The sequence below is a fragment of the Mytilus trossulus genome, chromosome 1, assembly GCF_036588685.1.
Source record: "Mytilus trossulus isolate FHL-02 chromosome 1, PNRI_Mtr1.1.1.hap1, whole genome shotgun sequence".
NCBI lineage: Eukaryota > Metazoa > Mollusca > Bivalvia > Mytilida > Mytilidae > Mytilus > Mytilus trossulus.
In genome coordinates this window covers 97,496,505-97,517,726 of record NC_086373.1, presented here as the reverse complement: position 1 = coordinate 97,517,726, position 21,222 = coordinate 97,496,505, and the positions used below count along the sequence as shown (strand labels likewise).

The 21,222-nt window shown below is 30.6% G+C and overlaps 2 protein-coding genes across 3 annotated transcripts in view; one reads left to right on the top strand and one right to left on the bottom strand.

The window, feature by feature from the left end:
* Positions 1–4,897, top strand: part of LOC134711341 (uncharacterized) — a 32,639-nt gene extending 27,742 nt beyond the window's left edge. The window contains exons 8-10 of the mRNA XM_063571890.1: positions 3,353–3,388; positions 3,747–3,848; positions 4,408–4,897. Of these exons, the coding sequence (XP_063427960.1) occupies positions 3,353–3,388; positions 3,747–3,848; positions 4,408–4,704 (435 nt within the window). The 3' untranslated portion in view covers positions 4,705–4,897. The remainder of the gene's footprint in view (positions 1–3,352; positions 3,389–3,746; positions 3,849–4,407) is intronic.
* A 4,221-nt stretch (positions 4,898–9,118) lies between these two features.
* LOC134711328 (uncharacterized) overlaps positions 9,119–21,222 on the bottom strand; it is a 57,204-nt gene continuing 45,100 nt past the window's right edge. Inside the window, exons 1-6 of one of the 2 annotated variants that reach the window (XM_063571873.1) lie at positions 18,404–18,556; positions 15,508–15,611; positions 15,112–15,184; positions 13,357–13,406; positions 11,124–11,277; positions 9,119–9,313 (exon numbers count right to left, since the gene is read on the bottom strand). In XM_063571873.1, coding sequence (XP_063427943.1) covers positions 9,234–9,313; positions 11,124–11,277; positions 13,357–13,406; positions 15,112–15,184; positions 15,508–15,611; positions 18,404–18,482 — 540 coding nt within the window. In that variant the 5' untranslated portion in view covers positions 18,483–18,556 and the 3' untranslated portion in view covers positions 9,119–9,233. Of the gene's footprint in view, positions 9,314–11,123; positions 11,278–13,356; positions 13,407–15,111; positions 15,185–15,507; positions 15,612–18,403; positions 18,557–21,222 lie in introns of those variants that run through there. The other variant, XM_063571878.1, reaches the window with a different exon arrangement.

Here is a 21,222-nt window from a genome sequence, read left to right as displayed (position 1 = left end):
ATATTAGTTTACGTTGATTCTTTATGGACCTTTATTGCAAACAATGTAAAAGCCTACCACTTTTAAATTGCATGTTGACACCGAAAAAACGTTTTTGTTTTAAATTCATTCACAGAAGAGTACGAATTCAAGTTTTATAAAAAGTTGGGACTCTATACAATTTGTTTATTTTGAAATTTAACTACATTTCAGTTCAATCTACCTTTACTTATACAAATGTATTGTTCTACTTCATAATATATGAACAGTCCGGCACGAACGGATCACGTTTAAAGTTCTGATTATGAAAAACGCCTAGAAGACACATTGCTTTCAAAAGTAGTGAGTAAAACATTATATATATATTTAGCGAATAATGTGGGAAAAGAATAATGATAATCACTTTCATTTTTCTTGATAGTCAATGTATGGAATTCATCCGACATGTAATCTTTTTCACTAATTTGTTTACCAATAAGAATCATTTAGTACATTCAATAGTCATTTTAGCTATAAAGTAACCAAGACTGCAAGTGACTTGTAGATCAAGTGGGTAGTGAAAGCAGAAAATTGATGTGACTTGTCAGCTTGATATGCACACAAAATGTAAATTTACTGAATATCAATTTCCATGAAATTGATTTTACGCCAAGCAGATTGTTTTGAAAGAAATCGTGCTTGTGATTGCCTTTCATTGCACTTTTAGAATATTTAATAAATCCTTTAGCAAGAATTTTATTAAAATAAATACTTTAATTTGTCGACCCGGTCGATATCTTTAACAAAGTTGCTGTCTTAATTGAACATAGAAATTGCATACAAAGGCAATGAAACCAGCATAATGACGCTTAACGAAGTTTGCTGCAATGAATACATTTTTCTTTATAAATTTGTAGGCATGTTATTGTATCTAATCAAAATACATTTACTGTGCAGTGAGTGTCCTTGATGATGCCATAAGACTTTGTGAATTTTTTTTTTTTTTATATGGACATCTTTTTAGTTTACCTTGTACTAGGTTTGTGTTTTTCTTTTCTCTATTTCATCTAGTAAATGCTTCAGGCCATTAGATACAGTTACAGAGAAAGTGACGTCGCTAACGTAAAATGTTATTTTTCGCGACTTCAAACTGCTTGATATAAAGATGAATGTTTTGTGAGATTTTTCTTAGTAGCTTGAAAACCAGTTCAAGTTCTCTCGTTTTTAAATGACAATTGAATTTTAGATTAAATGAATTCAGCAATATATCGCGTTATTTTCTTATTTTTAAAATAAAAAAGAATTATTTCTAGAGAATTGTTAATCTTATTTAGAGGATACTTTTTAAGAAGATATTACAATTCGTTTACCTAAAAACCGTATGTGCTTATCATTTGAAACAAAAAAATATGTCTATCACATGGATAGGAAAGTCCAAGAAACCGAAATTTTAAGAAAATGGTGAAAAGTTTGACTCCATTTATATTTAAATTCAACACATGAAGGAAATATTTTTTATTACTTATTTGACACCGTGAGGTCGAAACTGTATCGTATGCCCTTATTTCAGTTCCATAAAAAAAATTAGTCGTTAAAATTCTACTTGTTTTCATAATGAAATTCTGTTACCTGCATATCGTTAATGATTGGTTGTAGTTGATGCATCATTCAAGAGATTTAGTGGTAATTTGAGCTACATTGTATCTGATAATAAGGTAATAATAGGAAAATAACCAATTTTGAAAAAAGTTCCACAATTTTGAATAAGACACATAATGGTTTAATGTTGGTCCATAAAACAGAATATTTTAAAGTTCGGGCTCATTAACGAATTAACGTTTCAGATCATTTAATTTTTCATTCAGATAAATTGAGCATGTACTAACAAATTTCACTGTAATATAACACTACAATGTTGATAAATATTCCGTATCAAATAAAACACAAAGGTCTTATAAGTATATATTCTATGTACTGACGCAGTTTATCTCCCTTTTTTAACTTGTTATAGTATTTTTTTGGTCTTTGTAAAATATAACTTTTACTGTTTAGTCTGTTTTTGGCAATATTAATTTGACGTAGCTCAGAACGTCATTTTTTTCATTGTTCTATGGTATTTTTGTATTTTTGCCTATCGTTTTGCTAATATATTTTGTCTATATATGCCTTTTTGATTATCTTGTTGACATATTTGCATGTTTTATAGTGATAAAGATTATAACACAATGTTTACAACTGTACCCCTATTTATGATTTTTTTTCTATTATGTCTGTTTGATCTGTTCACACATTGTTGTCATACAATGGAGTTGTATGGGACTGTCATTCAAGTGAGAGGTTTCGCTAGCGATAACCCCAGGTCAGTCCACCATGTCTATATAAAAAACGTGTGCCGAGTCAGGAAGATGACAGTTGTTATCCATTCGTGTGATGTGTTTAAGCTTTTGATTTTGCCTTTTGCTTAAGAGCTTTCTTTTTAGAATTTTTCTCAGAGTTCTATATTTTTGTTATTTTACTTTTTACCCATTTTATCTAATAGATTGAAATGACATCAAATGGAAACTATTTTAAATCTAATATGTGGCCCATTGATTCTTTAGCAAAATAACTATCCTTAATTCTAAAGTAGCTATTATAAACAAAAACACATTTTGCATTTAACAAAAAATTAAATGTACAATTTAGCGATAAAAAGGGAATATTTGATACCTCAGAACCATTAAAATATTGATTCAGAAAACGTTGAAAATCTGGATCTCAATCATACGAAAACACGCACAAATACAGTTGCTATTATAATGTATTTCTAAATCGATATTTGAAAACCAATGAACACACTTCATTATGAAATATATGTTAATTTATTGGTTATCATTTCTGATAATTTTTAACAGAACTATAAAAAACAAGAATATTAACCATTTTCCAATAGCAATGTCATAGAAAGTAATAAGCAATAAGCTAAATGGGATTTTTAATTTATCAACTTGGACATACTTTGAATTTTGACTTTTGTAAATTAGGGAGGTCAGCAATCAAAACAATTAGATTGGCATAACATGAAGAAATGACGAATAGATAAAGAAAAAAAGTCTGCCAAACTACACACAGAAATGAAAACACAATTAAATTTTACTTGAACCTTAATTTGTAGTCTGTGATAGGAATAAAAAATGAATATGAGTGTTTTAAGACTGAGAACCAGTAACACGGAATAAGTAATGCCGATGTGAAAGAGCATTTTGTTTTCTCCGGTCGGAGTTTATTATACGTTTTTCTATACACTTGTTGGTATCCAATGTTAAATGTCTTCATCTTAAACGCCTTTAACAAGTAGTCTTAATCGTTGATCTCTACAATGCTATCCATTATGATTTCCTTCACTTCTTACCAGATACAGTTTGTTTATTATTGTATTGATGATTGTACGGTAAGTATTCAATAATAGTGAGGCGAACATTCTGAACTTTATTTATGGTAAACACGTTCATACGACACTTAGAATTAAACAACAAAATATCTTTACATCTTAATACTCGTATATCTTTCTGTTTGATATCTTATATTTGATCGTGTAATGCGAATAAGGAATTCTTCATAATGAGATTGCTTTTACAGCAAAAACAAAACAAACACGAACCCATATACACTTTACATATAAGATTTCAAAGGTTATTAGAAAAAAATGAATGGGTGAAAGTTACATACTTAGTATTTCATCTTTAATTAGACATCTATGTATTGCGGACGTAGACGTGTAGTAATCAACCTCTTGTATTTGTTCACAGATTGATCTTGAATTGCTCTTAAACACATACAACGAAGAAGACGGTGAGAAATTTAACTCACTGATTGAATTATATACAAAATGTCGAGACTTTTTATCTGAAGTAAGTACAATTAAATATCATTCGGGACATGAAAAATACAATTCTGCCTGATTCATATTCAAGATCTAAAATTTTCACCAAAAATCATTTTACTAATTTTTAAAAGTATGGCTTGTTTCTTCAAATATAATGAGGTAATTCCAATCATAATTGCAGTCATATATTATAATATAACATTGCAAACCTGTGGCTCAACGCAAACTCTTTTTGATGAACTTATTTTTGTATTATAAGTCTCTGAACAATCGGTATTGGTTATCAATAGAAGCTGTGATATTATTGCCATTGAGACAACATTCCACAAAAGGCCAAATGACACAGAAATTGACAGCTATAGGCCATCGTACTGCTTTCAACAATGACCAAAGCTCAAACAGCATAGTCAGCTATAAAAGGCTCCGAAAAGGTGTTAATTGCATTGTGCCAATTTTTAACGTTGAAACTATTCTTGCAAACATATTGTTTCATTATCAGATTGTTTGTTTAATATCTAATATAACTTTTAACGTTGTTTTTTTAATATTAGTATCATCAGAAATATGTAATTTATCATTTATAGAAAACACTTGGAGAACAATTACTGGTAATGATTTCTGCTGCATTTTTACACTGTATGATATTGAAACAGTTACCAAGTTCTACACAAGAACGACATACAAATCAAAACATGTGCCTTTGCCAGTTTGTTGAGATGGTGATGGCCGAGTATTTCCAGTGTCTTTCAAAACTAACAATAGTTCCAGATCTAGAAGACGTTTTACGAAAGCGACATTTTCTCAGTACAGAGAAGACAAAACTCAAAGATCGACAACAATCACTTGTAATCAATGAAGAATTCAGCTTTGTTTCTACTTGACACATCAAAAATCCCTTGCAGCCAATGAAAAATTCAGCTTTTTGTACTTGACACCTCAACAATCACTTGCAGTCAATGAAGAACCCAGCGTTGTTTCTACTTGACACATCAACAATCATTTGCATTTAATGAATGAAAAATACAGCTTTGTTTCCACTTGACACATGTATACACATTTATATTTTTACTTAAATCAAAAGTCTATGAAAACTTATATCAAACTTATATCAAAAGCATTAATTATTGATAGTTTCGTGTTTGGTCATTTCGATATTTGTCTTCCGAGTGTAATCCTTATGTTCAAACTTCGAAAATAAATGTTACATTTTAATAAATGATTTCAATTTTACCTGTATGATGCACACTACTAGTATTTTACTTTTCAGAAGGCTGCTGGTCGACAATGGGTGTCAGATTTTAATGTTCACTTGCATTCTTTCTTAGATTATTTTTTTTTTATTTTGGATCATCAATGCTCTTCATCTTTGTACTTGTTTGGCTTTATAGATATTTTGAAACGAGCGTCACTGATGAGTCTTATGTAGACGAAACGCGCGTCTGGCGTACTAAATTGTTATACTGGTACCTTTGCTAACTATTTAATTGTAGCTAACCCTCGAACTCCAATGAAATCTAAAGCTTTGATATTTTTTTCACTTTGAATGCGAACCTTTTTGACCAATACATGTCGTATTATTTAATATGACCGATATGATTAGTTCAGCCATAAGAATAAGTTGATCATGTTTAATTAGCCGACATATATCCGAGTAATTTATTTAAAGCAAAACGATTTATGATATTCATAAACCTAAGGAAAACCTTGATGTTGCTGAAATCTGGGTTATACTGTACTATTCCGAAACAAGACAGATGTCATAGAGAAAAACAGTTACTCACAGACAGATAACAGCATTCTATAAAAAAAAGATGGAAGCTATATAAAATACACATATTCCTTTAAAATTATATCTGTCATAACCTCTACAACAGTAAAGTAATCAAAGAGAGATAACTTAAATCTGTTCTGTACAAATTTTCAATGCCTTGATTGATTTGGATTTTAATGTTTTTTAGTCACCGCTTTAGGGCTATTTCGTGGTGACCATTTTTTATTGGTGGAGGAAGACGAAATTCCTGGAGAAAACCACCGACTCTCGATAGGAAAACAGACTATCCTTGTCGATTGAAATTGGAATTAAATGGTCGAAATCACAACCTAAGTGTTGACTGGCTAGTGAATACAGTAGTAACTACTTAGACCATACGGTCATCAAGGCCCTTCAACGTTTTGAGAATATCGATAGTAGCACGTAAACAATCTCAAAAAGTATTCCTTAAAACTAAACCCAATGACTATCTTCACATTGTTTATATCAGTTAACTTCCTAAAATATATTTTCAATAATTTGCAAGTAGTTAAATGCAATTAGTAATTCGAAATTTAAGTATTTGTCTGTATATGTTTTTCCATAATTTGGTATTCGCTTTTGGATAAGAATTCCTGATTCTCATTCCCGATTCTCTAATCATACAGTGGTCGTATAATAAATCAACAAAACATAAAATGTATCTTACAATGCAAGGGTTATGGATGGCTGCTTGTTTATCACTATCTAATTCTCTTATTTCGGTATTGTTGTAAAAAGTCCATTAGAATATGATTAATTCAATCAAGCCTACTTTTATTCGAAACAAGTATAGTTTTATAAATATGTGATTATAATTACTGCAGTTCGTTTTCCTGAATTAACAAGCATGAATTATGAACTTTCCGAGATCATATGTGATTTCATATCGTGGGAATTTATAAGATAGTTAAAACATTAAAAAATATGTAATGTTTTGATGGCTCCTCTTCAATTCATTCCTTGTTAATCTATTTGGTGCTCAAGTGATGACAAATACAGTGGTTTTATGCGTTTCCCTAAGTTTTAGTTTGATACCCCGATTTTGTTTTTTGTCCATGGATTTATGAGTTTTGAACAGCGGTATACTACTGTTGCCTTTATTTACCGCTTTTCAATCAATCGATTCAGTAAAACCAAATGGGGGTTACGAAATAAAACCAAGGAAAACACGTCAACTACTCGTATAAGAGGAAAACAACAAAATAGTAGAAACACTGAACTGAAACAAAAACAAACCGACATATATTCCTACCTTGGTAAACAACAATTAAAAAAAAAAAAAAAACATCACAAAAAATATATGTTTTATTTACATTAACAACCCAATTAGTGGTAATTGATTGTGCATGTAATTCAATTTTCATCACGTTAAAGCTCTTAACTAACTATAGTTTGGAGCAACGAAAGTTTGTCTTGTTTAATACACTTATAGTTATCATTCTCTTTAAAACAATTGAACGAAATCAGATACATTTTTTCAATCCTCTCATTATCTTCCCCTATACAGATTATGTAAGATATTCCCTGGGGTAGAACATCCTTGGTATATACAAATTTTAGTCGTGGTATCTATGATGAGTTTATTTACTACCACTGGGTCGATGCCACTACTGGTGGAGATTTATTTCCCCGAGGGTATCACAAGCCCGGTAGTCAGCACTTTTGTGCAGACATGAATTGTCAATGATATGGTTATAAATATAAATTTACTGTTTACAAAATTAAGAATTTTTTGAAATACTAAGGCTTTTCTACTTCAGACATAGATAACCTTAGCTGTATTGGCAACACTTTTAGGAATTTTGGTCCTCAATGCTCTTCAACTTCGTACTTTATTTGGCCTTTTTAACTTTTTTGGATTCGAGCGTCACTGATGAGTCTTTTGTAGACGAAATGCGTGTCTGGCGTAAATACAAATTTTAGTCCTGGTATCTATGATGAGTTTATTTGGTATTTCGAACTCGTTTAAGGATGTACTTAGGTGAGGTTTTGGAATTTGTATTAAATGTTCGGACTCCTTGGTGTTTTTTTTTACTATTTTGATTTTGTTCACAGTGATAAACGTTATTTAAGAGAGCAGTTAAACACTTTACAACTGGATTCATATGAATATGAGCAATCTATTATCAATTAGTTCACAATCTGTTCAAGGTAGACGGAAAACATATTTCTATTATTGAAAAATGATAGAACCAAATTCATATGTGTTAGACATTATTTTACACGGATATCCTATTCCTTTTATAGTAAAAAAAAAAAAAAAAAAAAAAAAAAAGAAAGAAATTCTATTGATAATGAAAAAAATATATCTCGATCTATTGCTGATCTTTTGGTTAATAGTTGTATTGGAGAAGTTAAAACCAGACCTCCTGTTATAAATCCGTTAACAATTTCGACATATGCTTTCCCTTTTTATTAGTGCATGCATTTAACCGGGGTCGCCGGCTGAGTAATTTCAATGTAATGTAATTTAAAGTTAACCAGATTAATAACTAAATATCGGTTATTGAAATGATTGATTAAGTCACGTGTTTCATGGCACTATAGTTTTATATTGACTGAGGGTACAAGAGGTCATAAGTGAGTTACAGTTTGGAAACATAAAATGTTGCCTTAAAATTCGGAATGTTTTTCAGAGTATACAATACAATATTGTATTTTAAAATCAAAGGGCCCAATATGAGCATAACATTACAGAGTGATTAAAGAAACATAACTAATAGTAGTTCAAATGCACGAGGAAAGGGTCAGTGGTCAAGGGGATATTATTTTTCTAGTATAAAGGTTCCTTCTAAAATTTTGTATTCGGATGCTAGCAGTTTTGCTTATAGAGCTTATATATGTCTATTAGAGAATCGGATATTTTTTTTAATTTTTTTTTTAAATGTTGACTGGTTGAGGGACAGGATTAGGTTTGATATGGAGAGAAAGGAAGGCTATAGAAATATGTATATATACCGACTCTAAATAAAATTGACTTACTTACTTACTATATAGATATTGTTCACGATCAGTTATCCGTGCGGGGATGTCTTGAAGTGGTTTACGGACAGTCAGAATTGTGTGGGTATACAATACAATGTAAAATATGTTACCCCATAACACCCCTTTATTTTTTCATATAAGACTTAATCGCTCATGAAGGGTCACTTACCAAAATTTTAGAAGATTCTTAATTTTCTTTCTTTTGTTTTGAGACCCAAATAGTACCAATGCATATATAAGGTAAAAGTCCGAGTCAGCCTTTTCCCGCCATATTCTAAATCTCAAATATCTCGAAAAGTGGGTCCATGACCTATGAATACTTTTAGCTTATCTTTATCCTTAATAGATGCTCTACCAGCTTATAGTATCAATTTTAATTTCTTAATTTCTTAATATTTACCTAACTTCACCTAAGTACATCCTTAAGCTATGTAAATATTTAATTTAAACATATGACAAAATCACGATAATATATGTCAATTGTGCGGACTACTTGGCTAGTAAAACATCAAAACATGTTGACTTTTGTATTGCTTTATATCACAGGTTTTTAATAACAGATTGCACAAATTAAAATGATTGCAAATAAACATAATTCATTTAAAGACATATAAGTATGGGCCATTTTATAGTTTAATAACCATTATAGTTTAGTTCCTCGCACTTTTTACTCGACTTTAATTGCACTTCTAGCTCATACCATGTTTCTTTTCCTGCAATTGAAAATAAATGTATATAGTTCATTGTACTATTTATAGTTCATTGTATACATACGAAATCGTTTTTCATGATTTGATTTAAATACAATCGATTTATGATTAAAGTAACAGCCTTTCTACAACATATCAACATCTGTCGAAATTGTAACTTGAATATTTACATGATCAAACGATTCATTTATGGACATATCTACAATGTAAAATATTCCAGGTTTTTCTAATTGTTCGAATATTTCTGGTTGTACTGAATCATCTTTCTTAAAACAATAAATGAAAAGTTGATACTCAAAGGAGCCTGAATCACTTAAATTGAACATGAATGCAAAATTAAAATCATCAGCAATTATTGCATCCTTCTTTAACACACTATTTGCAAATTGAGGGAATGTTAAAAAAATATTCAAGTCATATTCAGACAATTTTTTTTTTTATAAAAGTCGATGGTCAATTGTTCATCACTTTATTTTCATACTGATCTTTTCAAGTCAGGAATATGACAGTTCTTGTCCATTCGTTTTTGATGCATTTTGTTATTTGATTTTGCCATGTGATTATGGATTTTCCGAATTGATTTTCCTCTAAGTTCAGTATTTTTGTGATTTTACTTTTTTCTTGATGATGAAGATGATTTGCTGTTCAGTCCTTTTTCTATCTCTTATAGATCCATAAGTTTTATAAGGTCTTAGAAATACATTTTAGTAAATATTATCTTGCTGGTCATGTTTTTTCAGTTAAATTTTTTTCCATCTATTTAAGTTTTTAAAATACATGAAATAGAATGAAATACCACAAGAAACTGGTTATATTGTTAAATACATCGGCAGTAACACTTATATTGGTCAATTCGAAATTAGGAACATACAGAGAAAAATGTTCCGATGTGATGGGTTTTCTCTCTATGTTCTAAACCAAATACATATTCGACCATACTTTTCTCATGTATCAACAGTAGTATTTTTTCTTGAGGGAGGAAATAAAGGAAACAGTAGCATAACGATGTTCAAAAGTCATAAATCAATTGAGAGATAACAAATCCGGGTTACAAACTAAAAGCGAGGGAAACATCTTAACAATAAGAGGAAAACAAAGAAACAAAAGGACCACTGAGTTTCAACGAAACAAACCGCCAACATACATAAAAAAGAACTTTAGATAACAACTGCCATTTTTCTGATTCGGTACAGGCAATTTTAAGAAAAAATGGTAAGTTGAACTCATTCATGACAATGAGTCAAAAATCATTTACGCGTAGGTATAATTACGTGCGTGAGGCATATCAAATTATAAGACTGGTATCTTTGATAACTATTAGTTGAAAGTGTGGTTAACTAATGAAAAAGTAAGCTTTTTCTGAGGTAAAAAATGATTACGATTAAAAAAAACATTAAAATAAAACATAAACATCAATTTATTCCCTAAATGCTCTAATTTGTAAGATTCCCACCATATCAAAAATTCTTTTCTAAATAATCTACAAGTTACTTAAGTTGAGTGGTCGCTACTTAATCAGACAAGAACTGAAACTGAAACGCAAATAACAAAAATGAAAACTACTGAATTTACACCGTTTGCTACTATGGACAGTAAAACTCATAAATTTCTTGTGTGGTGAAACGCAATAATTGTCTTGTTTCATAGAACACACATTTTATGATTTGCACTTATTGGCCGCTTATTTTATTTTTTGGTAATTGGAAATATGATTGTTTTTGTATGCATGTTTTTTATTTGTTGTTTTTTATTTGTTGTTTTTTATTTGTGTACTCCATATGAATCTTTCTAAGAGGAATCTAATTTTACCTACCATGAACAACGTTTGATTTGCATTTGAAGATAAATCCTGCTCTGGTATACAAGGGTATCAGTTTAGATTTGCAGATCAACAGAATTCTATGAGCATCTTTCTCCTCGTGTTTGACATAGTTTATAAATTCTTTAAGCATGTGTGTCGCTACACCCTAGATTAATAAACAATCGAACAATTCTTAAAATGCACGATCTTCGAAGAAGGAAACATATAAATGCTTGAATCCAAAAAAAGAAAATTTTACAATCATTTTAATTGAGTGTTATTGTGCGTATTGCTGTGTGTTTCTTTTAAAATTCTACATTGGTTACGGGTATAGAAAGGTTGAAATCTCACAACACATGTTAACCCTGCAGCTTTTTGCGATTGTTCAAAGTCAGGAGTCTCTGGCCTTGGTTTGTCTTTTAAGTTTTGTAATTTTAGTTGATTTGAATGTAATGGACCTAAGGATGAAATTCATTTTTTATTAAGGAACAGCTGAGGCCCGCCTCCGATTGAGAAATTTTCTCGCTGCGTTGAAAACCCATTGGTGGACTTCGGCTGTTTTTATCTGTTAAATCTGTTTGATGTCTATTTGACATATTTCACATTTCCATTCTCAATTTCAATCATGTGTTCTTATCTATAAATTATTTTAACTTTTTGAATTTCAATTTGAATATAATGTTGTTCACAAAATAAATTATTTCTCTCAACCGTCACGATATTTAAAAAGAAATTGTTCTTAACATTCTTTACAATGACCTATTGTTTTAAGAGTTGGACTAAAAAGCCTCTTGTTTGAATTTTATCAATAATAAAGATAACCCCATATCAGAAGGTCAGTTTTGAGCATTTTTGACCCAATTAAACACTTCAAAGCAGTTTTAAACATAAATATAAAACTGGCATGTTGGCCATACATCCTAGTTAATAATGTTTCCCACTCGGGAGATCACATTTTAGCTGACACATATTATTGCTTAACTCTCTCTCAAAAAGAATAGTATAGTGCGTCAACAAAATACTTTTCTACTTATGTTGTCAATAGCATATATTTCAAATATCGGTAACAACGACAGCATAGCAACTAAATTACGTCAAAAAGTAGTTATGATTCAAATATGTTCACAATTGTCAACACAAACATGGATATCAAATATAAAACATTTACCAAATTCAGTAAATACCTTGACACTGATTCCAAAATTTGCATGTATAGCTAAAATCGCTAACTGCTTAAAAGTGAGGAGACAATGAGCGACAATGTCACAACTGTCTACCAAAGTTTAAATGAAGTGAATGTAAAAACTATATATAGACAACCGCGCTAGACATTAACGTATAGTTGGATATAAAAGGCGCCGACATGATAATATGAATATTTCAAATGAAAAAAAAACAATGGCCTAATGTATAACAAATCAATTTAGGAAAAGCATATATGTCAGACATGAACCAACGAAAAAACACTGTACTGCAGCCTCATTACTTTGGACAGACATATAACAAATGTACCGGTGTCAAGCATGTTTGAAACCACCAACCCCTTCCCAAACATGGGGTAGTGATGTAACATTAGAATAAAAGAACATATTAAAAATAAGGTTGAGCAGTGCTAATCATTTCAGCTTCCCAATGTGAACTTTCCATTTCTAAGAAACAACATTCATTCAGCATATGGAGTTTGTATCTCCAAAGTGAAACGATATTTCAGAGCTTACATAGAGATTAAGAGTTTCTGCTCATAAGGAGGTTATTAAACCAAGAGTTTTAAGTTGCGAAATTAAAATCAATACTTCGAAACTTTTATCAACACCATCTAGAGTTAGTTCACATTGAAGGAATATCTGTTGCACGGATAACGACGGTTATATTCCAATGGTCGTTATCACAATCACAGTGCTGTTTTCTTCGAATTTTACAACCGGAACATGCACTTTCATGAACAACAAGACGGGTGACACATGTGAAGCAAGATATTCTTACGCTTCTGAAGCACCTGAGATCAACCCAGTTTTTGGTGGGGACCGTATTGCTCAGTTTTATGTTTTCTATGATGTGTTTTATCCTGTTGTTTGTCCTTTGGTCGTTTTACAGTTTTTTTGTGCCATAGGTTGTCAGTTTGATTTCGACTTATTAGTTTGAATGCCCCTTTTGTATTATTTGCCTTTTGTATATAATATCCCTCTCAAACTTTATTAATTCATATACCTTCAAATGATGTTATACCTAATAATTGTGAACTTACCTGACGTCGACGTGATTCTTTGACACATACTGAGTGAATGCATACACTTTCTAAAATAGCAACACATAACATTATAAAAGCTATTTCAAAAATTGTATTATATTGAGGGAGTTTTTTTCATTCAAAAGATAACATAATTTCCTAGTATTTTTTCATCTTGTAAAACAATAAGAAAAACAAGTTCTAGCAAGAAGGAGTAGTTATAAATCGAGGTAAAATCGTCTAACACAAAGTCATATATTTAGGATCAGTAAGTATTCTTTCTTTTTACTAACAACTACTGAGGTTTGAACTATTAACTAAGCTACATTTATATTTTAGAGACGGATTATCCAAAGAAATGTTTGTTCATGATATCCTAGTTACTTAACCATGATACTTTTACGTTCAACATTGTGAACTGTCCATTATTATAGAATAATGTTGATGTGTGATGGCTAGCAAATATTTAACTTACTTCAAATCAAAATGTGTTTGATTTCATTTGTAACTGAAAGAGTTCTATATTTGTACTCTTTTTTCACATTGTATGAAAGAAGTTTATAAATAAAATATAAATTGAACACCTGGTAGTTATGCAGCTATTGATCTTATTGTAGACTTGATGTTATTCAATATGCTAGTTAAAATTAATTACTGCAAATATTGAACTATTCTGTTTTATGGCATATAATTACATCAATTTTTGTTTGAAGCTGATCACAATAATTGACATGGGTTATAAATTCTGTATGGGAAAGTAAATTAGTTATACTTCTGCGAACAATCGATCAATATTTAAGTTTTTAAACAAATAATTTTAAAACCATTTCTGTCCAAATGAATGTATATGCTATATATAATACATCATTTTATCAAGTGTTCAGAAGATAAAAATCTAGCAATGAGAAACATCTAAGCGAGTTGAAATCGGGTAACAAATAAAGATATATTTTATATTTGGAATATGACAAAAGCCACTTTCTACGTCGAAAATAGAAAATAGAAAATTCAAAACTTTGATGAAATTTATTCTTTATGTCTTAACAGTTAAAAGTTATAAAATTGTTTTAGTCCTTTGAATAAATAATAAAGGTATTGCCGGATCAAATAATGTGTGTGCTTTTTGTTTTGTGTGCAAGATATTGTTTTCGTCAACAATAGACTCAACGGAGACGCTAAATTGAAACAGTTAGAAGGCCAGATCAAAAATGAAGTTGTAGGTCATTAAAACCAGAAATACCCAAAGATTATGCCAAAGACCGTTATCTGTACTTTCGTGGAATAATTTGATTTTTACAATTAAAATTTATAGACGAAAAAATCATATAAATAATACATCATTTCAGCACAAAAGCGAACACTGGGCTCACGATACCCCCAGGGACGAAAGTCAGACAGCAGTTGTAAAAACTCAACGAAGATAACAGTCTCAAAATCTTAAAGCAAGACGCGCGTTTCGTCTACATAAGCCAGACGCGTATTCCCTCTGCATATACTACCAGTAGCGCTTGAATTATTACAGTTGTAAGACAATTCAAATACGAATTTGTAGAGCTTAAGAAATAGCGAAAAATTATTTCAAATATGACTAATAAAATATATTTTGTGGGAGAAAAAAACCTTTTGTGTTTCGAATATTTCAACATTTTATCGAAGAAACGAATATATCAATGGTATTTGACATCAACAAAAAAAGTGCTAATTTCTAGGCTGATGAAACTTTCGGGGATGAAACGTCTACCTGTAATGACATTGAAAAGTGTCTTTACTTACCACCATTAGGTATATGCATATTCATGGCTTCATCTTTTAGTGAATCTTCATGGTAACGTGTTGCTGACACGAACTTCAAAATAGAATAATCTTTATCAGATAATACTAACAGTAATTACTTATAAATGGGGAACAAAATTGACATTAATAAAAATATTGTGGATTAAGGAAACTTTAGGACGTGCTCCAAAAAAAAAACATTTGTCATATCCAATGTCATGCTATACAGAATTAAGTAACAAAGGCTACTGAAGTGTCCATCATCTGCAGTTAAAAACACAATTAAAAAAAAAACCAAAAAAATCGATATCCTTTGAGTCGTTCAAGTTGTGAGTTATGAATTCTTTAGACAAACCATTATGATAATTGAAATGTAGGAAATAACATAATCCTTACTCCTATAAGTTCATCTCCATGGAAACAACCTCTGTTTAATTCTGGTGCTTCTGTGTGTCTATAGTTGAGTATGTCGTAAGTGGCTGCTTCGTCCTCTGGATAACCTTTGACGAAAAGTAATTGTGTATAGAGTAATAATAGACATAATATTAATATAAGACGTGTTTTCATGTAGATATTTTTAAAGAAAAAAATGGGTCGTAAAGGACGGTTTAATTAACAACACTATCTTCACGACAATTGCAAAATTGCAAATTTTATTCTGTCCCAATACTTTCTCCATTTAATGTCCTATTTTATCAGGACAAACTAGCCATTATAATATAAATGACATTAAGAAACCCCATTTCAATAAAAAAAAAAATCAAAACACAAACTTGTTAACATATAAAAAAGAAGATGTGGTATGGTTGCCAATAAAACAACTCTTCATAAGAGACCAAATGACACCAAAATCAACAGCTATAGGTCACCGTACGTCCTTCAACAATGAGAAAAGCCCATACTCCATAGTCAGCTATTAAAGGCCACGAAATCTCACACGTAAAACAATTCAAACGAGAAAATTAGCGGCCAACTGTACAAAAAGGAACGAAAAACAAATATGTAACACAGCAACAAACGGCAACCACTGAATTACAGGCTCCTATATTAGATATCTCATTATTCGCTAATTTGTCGAAGTTTATAAAACAAAGAAAAATAAGCGATTTGGTGTTATATTTATTTAGATTAAAATATTAAAAAGAATTGCAATTCAATGAACCAGGTGAGTAAGACATGTAAAATAAGTTATATTTCTACAAAAACTTGGGATCCCAATGATTACATATCATCTTCCTGAGACAGGTGAATTTGGGGTCTGGTCTTAGTATTCAAGCGTTCCATATGATGATTTGGTTATTTATCTAATAAATTTGTTTAATAAATTTGGTTTGTAAATATGCGTGTAAGCATAAAACAAAAATAAATTAATCCTGAATTTCGTATTATTTGTTTACATATGTTCTCAATTCGCAATGTTTGTTTTTAATTTTTATGCAACAAAAGAAACAATTTAACCGATTTGTATTGTTATATGGACATTTATACCTGGTATCAGATAACTACGATATTTAACACCAATGTGTTTATTTGATATGTTTAGATTAATGGGGTTGATAAAGAGTAAGATTAAATTGAACAATAAATTAATTTATTTGTGGTCTTTTTAAAATGTTAACGTTAACATTCTGTAATTTTGGGATTTTTAACAGTTTTCATAAATTGATATAGCATATATCGTATGTTTTAAAAAAAGATCTTTATTAAAGCAAGCGTTTGGATTTTTCCATTTTTATGACGAGAATAAAGAAACATTTTTTTTGGAGGGAGGGGGCTCTTTAAAATGTTATACCCAAATGACCAATATGTAAGAAAAATATATATACCAAAGACACTGAAGCGTTTATTGTTGCTTTTTAAAAATATCTATTTACAGACTGAGTTACAAGTGAAAACGTCGTTATATAGATATCAGAAGATGTGGTATGAGTGTCAATGAGACAACTCTCCATCCAAGTCACAATTTGTAAAAGTAAACCATTAGAGGTCAAGGTATCTTATATAACGAACGTTTATATATTACATGTGTTATCCTTTACTATAGTTGAAGTAAAGAAGCTATGTAAGTAGACAGGTGGGATATAACACATTTTATACTAGATTTTTGAAGGATGACTGCATGTGTTCAATTTTGCTTTAAGTTGGTCCATTAAATTTATGACAATAGCTCATATTACTGGTAGCCCTTTTGGCCAGAAATGATAAAAAAAGTTTGGGAGCCATAATTTTACTTCAAAATTCCGTATTTGTCATTCAGATCAATCTCTGTAACATGGAGTGAGAAATGTTCTCACAGTATCCAACAGTGTGTATAAACACACTAAATAAATCCCGATCTCAATAGGACCTTAAAATATCTCCATGTAGATTGTTAATGATAATCTCATTCATATTTCTTGTTCAATGCTATCAGTTTGAAGTATAGTATTTATCTGATGTTACAGGCGTATTTATTTAGTGCAAACAAAAACACCTTTAACATAGTTATCAAGACATATAAATATAGTTTTATTTGACAACTTATTTATAATCCCTTACATTATCATGATGTAGATGTTATTTCTGTATTAGTACAAATACATACCATTGTTAACATATTTTTTTTGTTGAAGATTTGAAACCAGACTCTGCTTAAATTTTCATAAAAGTTACTATACCAATTAGATTTGTCAACTGATATCTTACTGTATACTTGTCTTTGGTTGAGTCGAAATAAAATAAATTAATAAAAATGCTTTTCTATGCAAAAAAGAAACGTTAAGGAAATATAAACTTGTTACAGATAATTAATTATTGTATGTGCAATCGAGTGTTGACAAACTGATGATTGTCTAACAATAAACATATAAATTTGATATAGTGATATTGGAAATATGAGAATGTGTAATTGACACTAAAAACTAACAATTAAATGATATCTTATCGGTCAACGTTTAACTCATTAAAAAGTTTCCCTCTTAAAATCAATTTAACAAAATTTATCCGCAGGCTTAAAATCAATGTAGATTTTGCGGCTGATAAAGCAGATGGACACAAACAAAGCAAGTACTAGCTAGCTAGCTCGCTCTTTCACCAAAAATGATAATAAAAAATATTTCATTTTAAGACAATGAAACAATCTCAGCTTTATTTCAAGTATTCTTTCTTCATTTCTAAATTAAATTGCTTCTAAATTAAAAAAAAAGGTTTTTTTCTATATATTTTTTCATTGGCAATTTAAATTCATAGCGCTTTTTAAAAATAATCAGTTAAATATACACATGAATTTTAATTACAAAAAAAGAAACAATACCTTCTTTTTCCAGATCAAAAGCAATATTTATATCGTCTTTGTGCAATGGTCTAATATCTAGATAATCAAATGTATACATATTGTCCAAATTCTTGCGACTTTCATATCATGTTGTGCCGCAGATATCGGGACTCTTCTGACTTCTTCTTCATTACGAACGGAACATTAATGTAGTAAAGTGCAGATTTAAGGAACAACCGTACTGTTAAATAAAGGCAAAAGTAGTATACCGCTGTTCAAAAGTCATAAATCGGTTGAGAGAAAACAAATTTGGGTTATAAACTAAAACCGAGGGAGATACATCAACTATAAGAGGAAAACAACTATTTAAAGGCAACAGAAACACTGAAGTGCAACAAAAACAAACGTCAATGCAACATACATAGAAACGAACTGATAGGGAACAACTGCCATATTCCTAACTTGGTATAGAACGTTTTAAAAAAACTTGCCGAAATGGTGGGTTGAACCTGATTTTGTGGCTAGCCCAAACTAACGCTTAATGGCAATGTTATATATATTATATATTGCTAACAAGACTACATTACATGATTGACAGTAATACAGTATAAATACTGAAATACAAGAACACTGAACACTCAGGACAGGGAAATACATAAATGAATAATATAATAGTACATTTCGACATGTTATTTACAGAATAAGTTAACAACGAGTACTTTTAAACTTATCATGCATGTGTCCCAGTCACAGCCGATTTGACGGTATTTCGGGTCGTACAAGGTTTATAAAAACTCCGTGCTTTATTAAAGCACCACATTATCGATGAAACATATAAGATGGAATATGGTGTATTACCTCATAACACGAAATCCGGGTCCTTAAAGAACTAATCAATTCAAAGGATACATGTAAGAAGCACACTTATTGTTGTTCTTCAACTTTATGTCAGAGTGAGGTCTTCAATATACAGCAAAAAATATAAACTCATTGTAAGTTCAATGAGACGGCTCATGGCGCCAATTTTCCGCAGAATTCTTTTGCTTAGTGTGAACTAAAAGCAAACTGAAATAACCAACCGGCCGGCTCAGTCTGGTTGTTTCCGATCATGAGAGATTAACCTTAATGATAACAGATGATCGAAATCTATGATTATCACTCAGTACTTCATTCATGTATGTTCCTAAAGAAGTTCCTGGTCAACTTGGTTAGGTATATTGGATGTATTAATCATAAAATGGCAGTCCATTTTTTATAAAAAGTCTAACATCTTGGGCAACACAATTTGTACACAATCATCTGTAGTTTGATAAATTTTGAGTTTTGTTCAACTTCTCGTTATGAATGTTAACAAAATATTTAGCATTGGGGAACACAACCTTGAATTAAAATTTATCAATCAACCTGACCGTGCGATATTCCCGAATGATAGTAAAGTAAAACTTAATTATGGTTCCGAAGTTGCTTGTTTTTTCATGACTCAAATCTGCAGGACATATTCGCTGACGCTGCACGGCAAGGTAAATCGTTTGTATACTGATGAAAAGCTGATGGTCCCCGGCATTAGCATGAGTAGTAACTTCATGAAAAACCTAGACGAAGTGGCAATATTACAGTTAAACAACACCGTACACAAACTCATTGTGTCTCTGGTTAGTCCTGACGCGGTTATCACATTGCGGCTTGCTATACAATTACTAATTTGTCACAGTAAACCGAGTGATGCATTTGTAAAAGTCTTTGCATTATCAGTTTTCTTAGACACATTAAGTTTTGTTGGGGCCCGTTTGGACAAGGCAGTGTCTGCGCGTACCCGCATGCGGGTACGAATAGTCAAATTGACGTTCTAGGCTGCGCGTACCCACATCCGGTTTTCTAATAAAATGCCATCGAATCGGGAATGAAACGTGAAATATATACGAAAATTATCGATTATATAGGGATTTCGTGTAGAACGAGTGAAGAATATGAAAAAATAATATTTTCAAATTGTATTTATTAAATAATGATACATAATAAACATTGCAAAATTAAATGCACAAGGATGGAAAATGAAATTGTATAGTCCCTGAAAACAAAAAAGTAAAATAAAACTACTAAAATTAGAGATTCAGTTTATAAAAATTACGAAGCAAGTAATAATATCAATTTAAACCAATTATAAAAGATTCATGTAACCAAGGATTTGTATAGTGAGATATAATTCCTTGATATAACTAATTAAGATTTGGAACAAATTTTACATACCAAATATGATTGTTTTTGCACAGATTTCAACCCGGCTGCACATTTCAAATGTTGCCAGCCTAAGTTTACGTTTCATTATTCATTATTACTTGCTTCTTTAAATTTTAATTTTTATAAACTCAAGCTTTAATTTTGATAGTTTTATATATTTTAAAATTTTAGTTTCTGTTTTACATTTTACTAAAAGATTATTTTAAAATATCGTATGGGTATAGTTTTAATTCATAAAAATTTTATTCTTTAAATAAAAATAAAAATAAAAATTTTATAATAGTTTTAATTTCTATTCATGTTTTTCTTTAACAGGGACTGTACAGTTTCATTTTCCATCATTGTGCGTTTAATTTTGCAATGTTTTATTATGTATAATTTTTTAATAAATACAATTTGAAAATATTATTTTTCATACTCTTCACCGATCTTCACTCGTTTTACACAATATCCCCGAATTATCGATAATTTACGTAGGTATTTCACGTTTTATACCCAATCCGATGGCATTTTATTAAAAAACCGGATGTGGGTACGCGCAGCCTAGAACGGCAATTTGACTATTCGTACCCGCATGCGGGTACGCGCAGACACTGCATTTGGACAAAGGCCACACAACC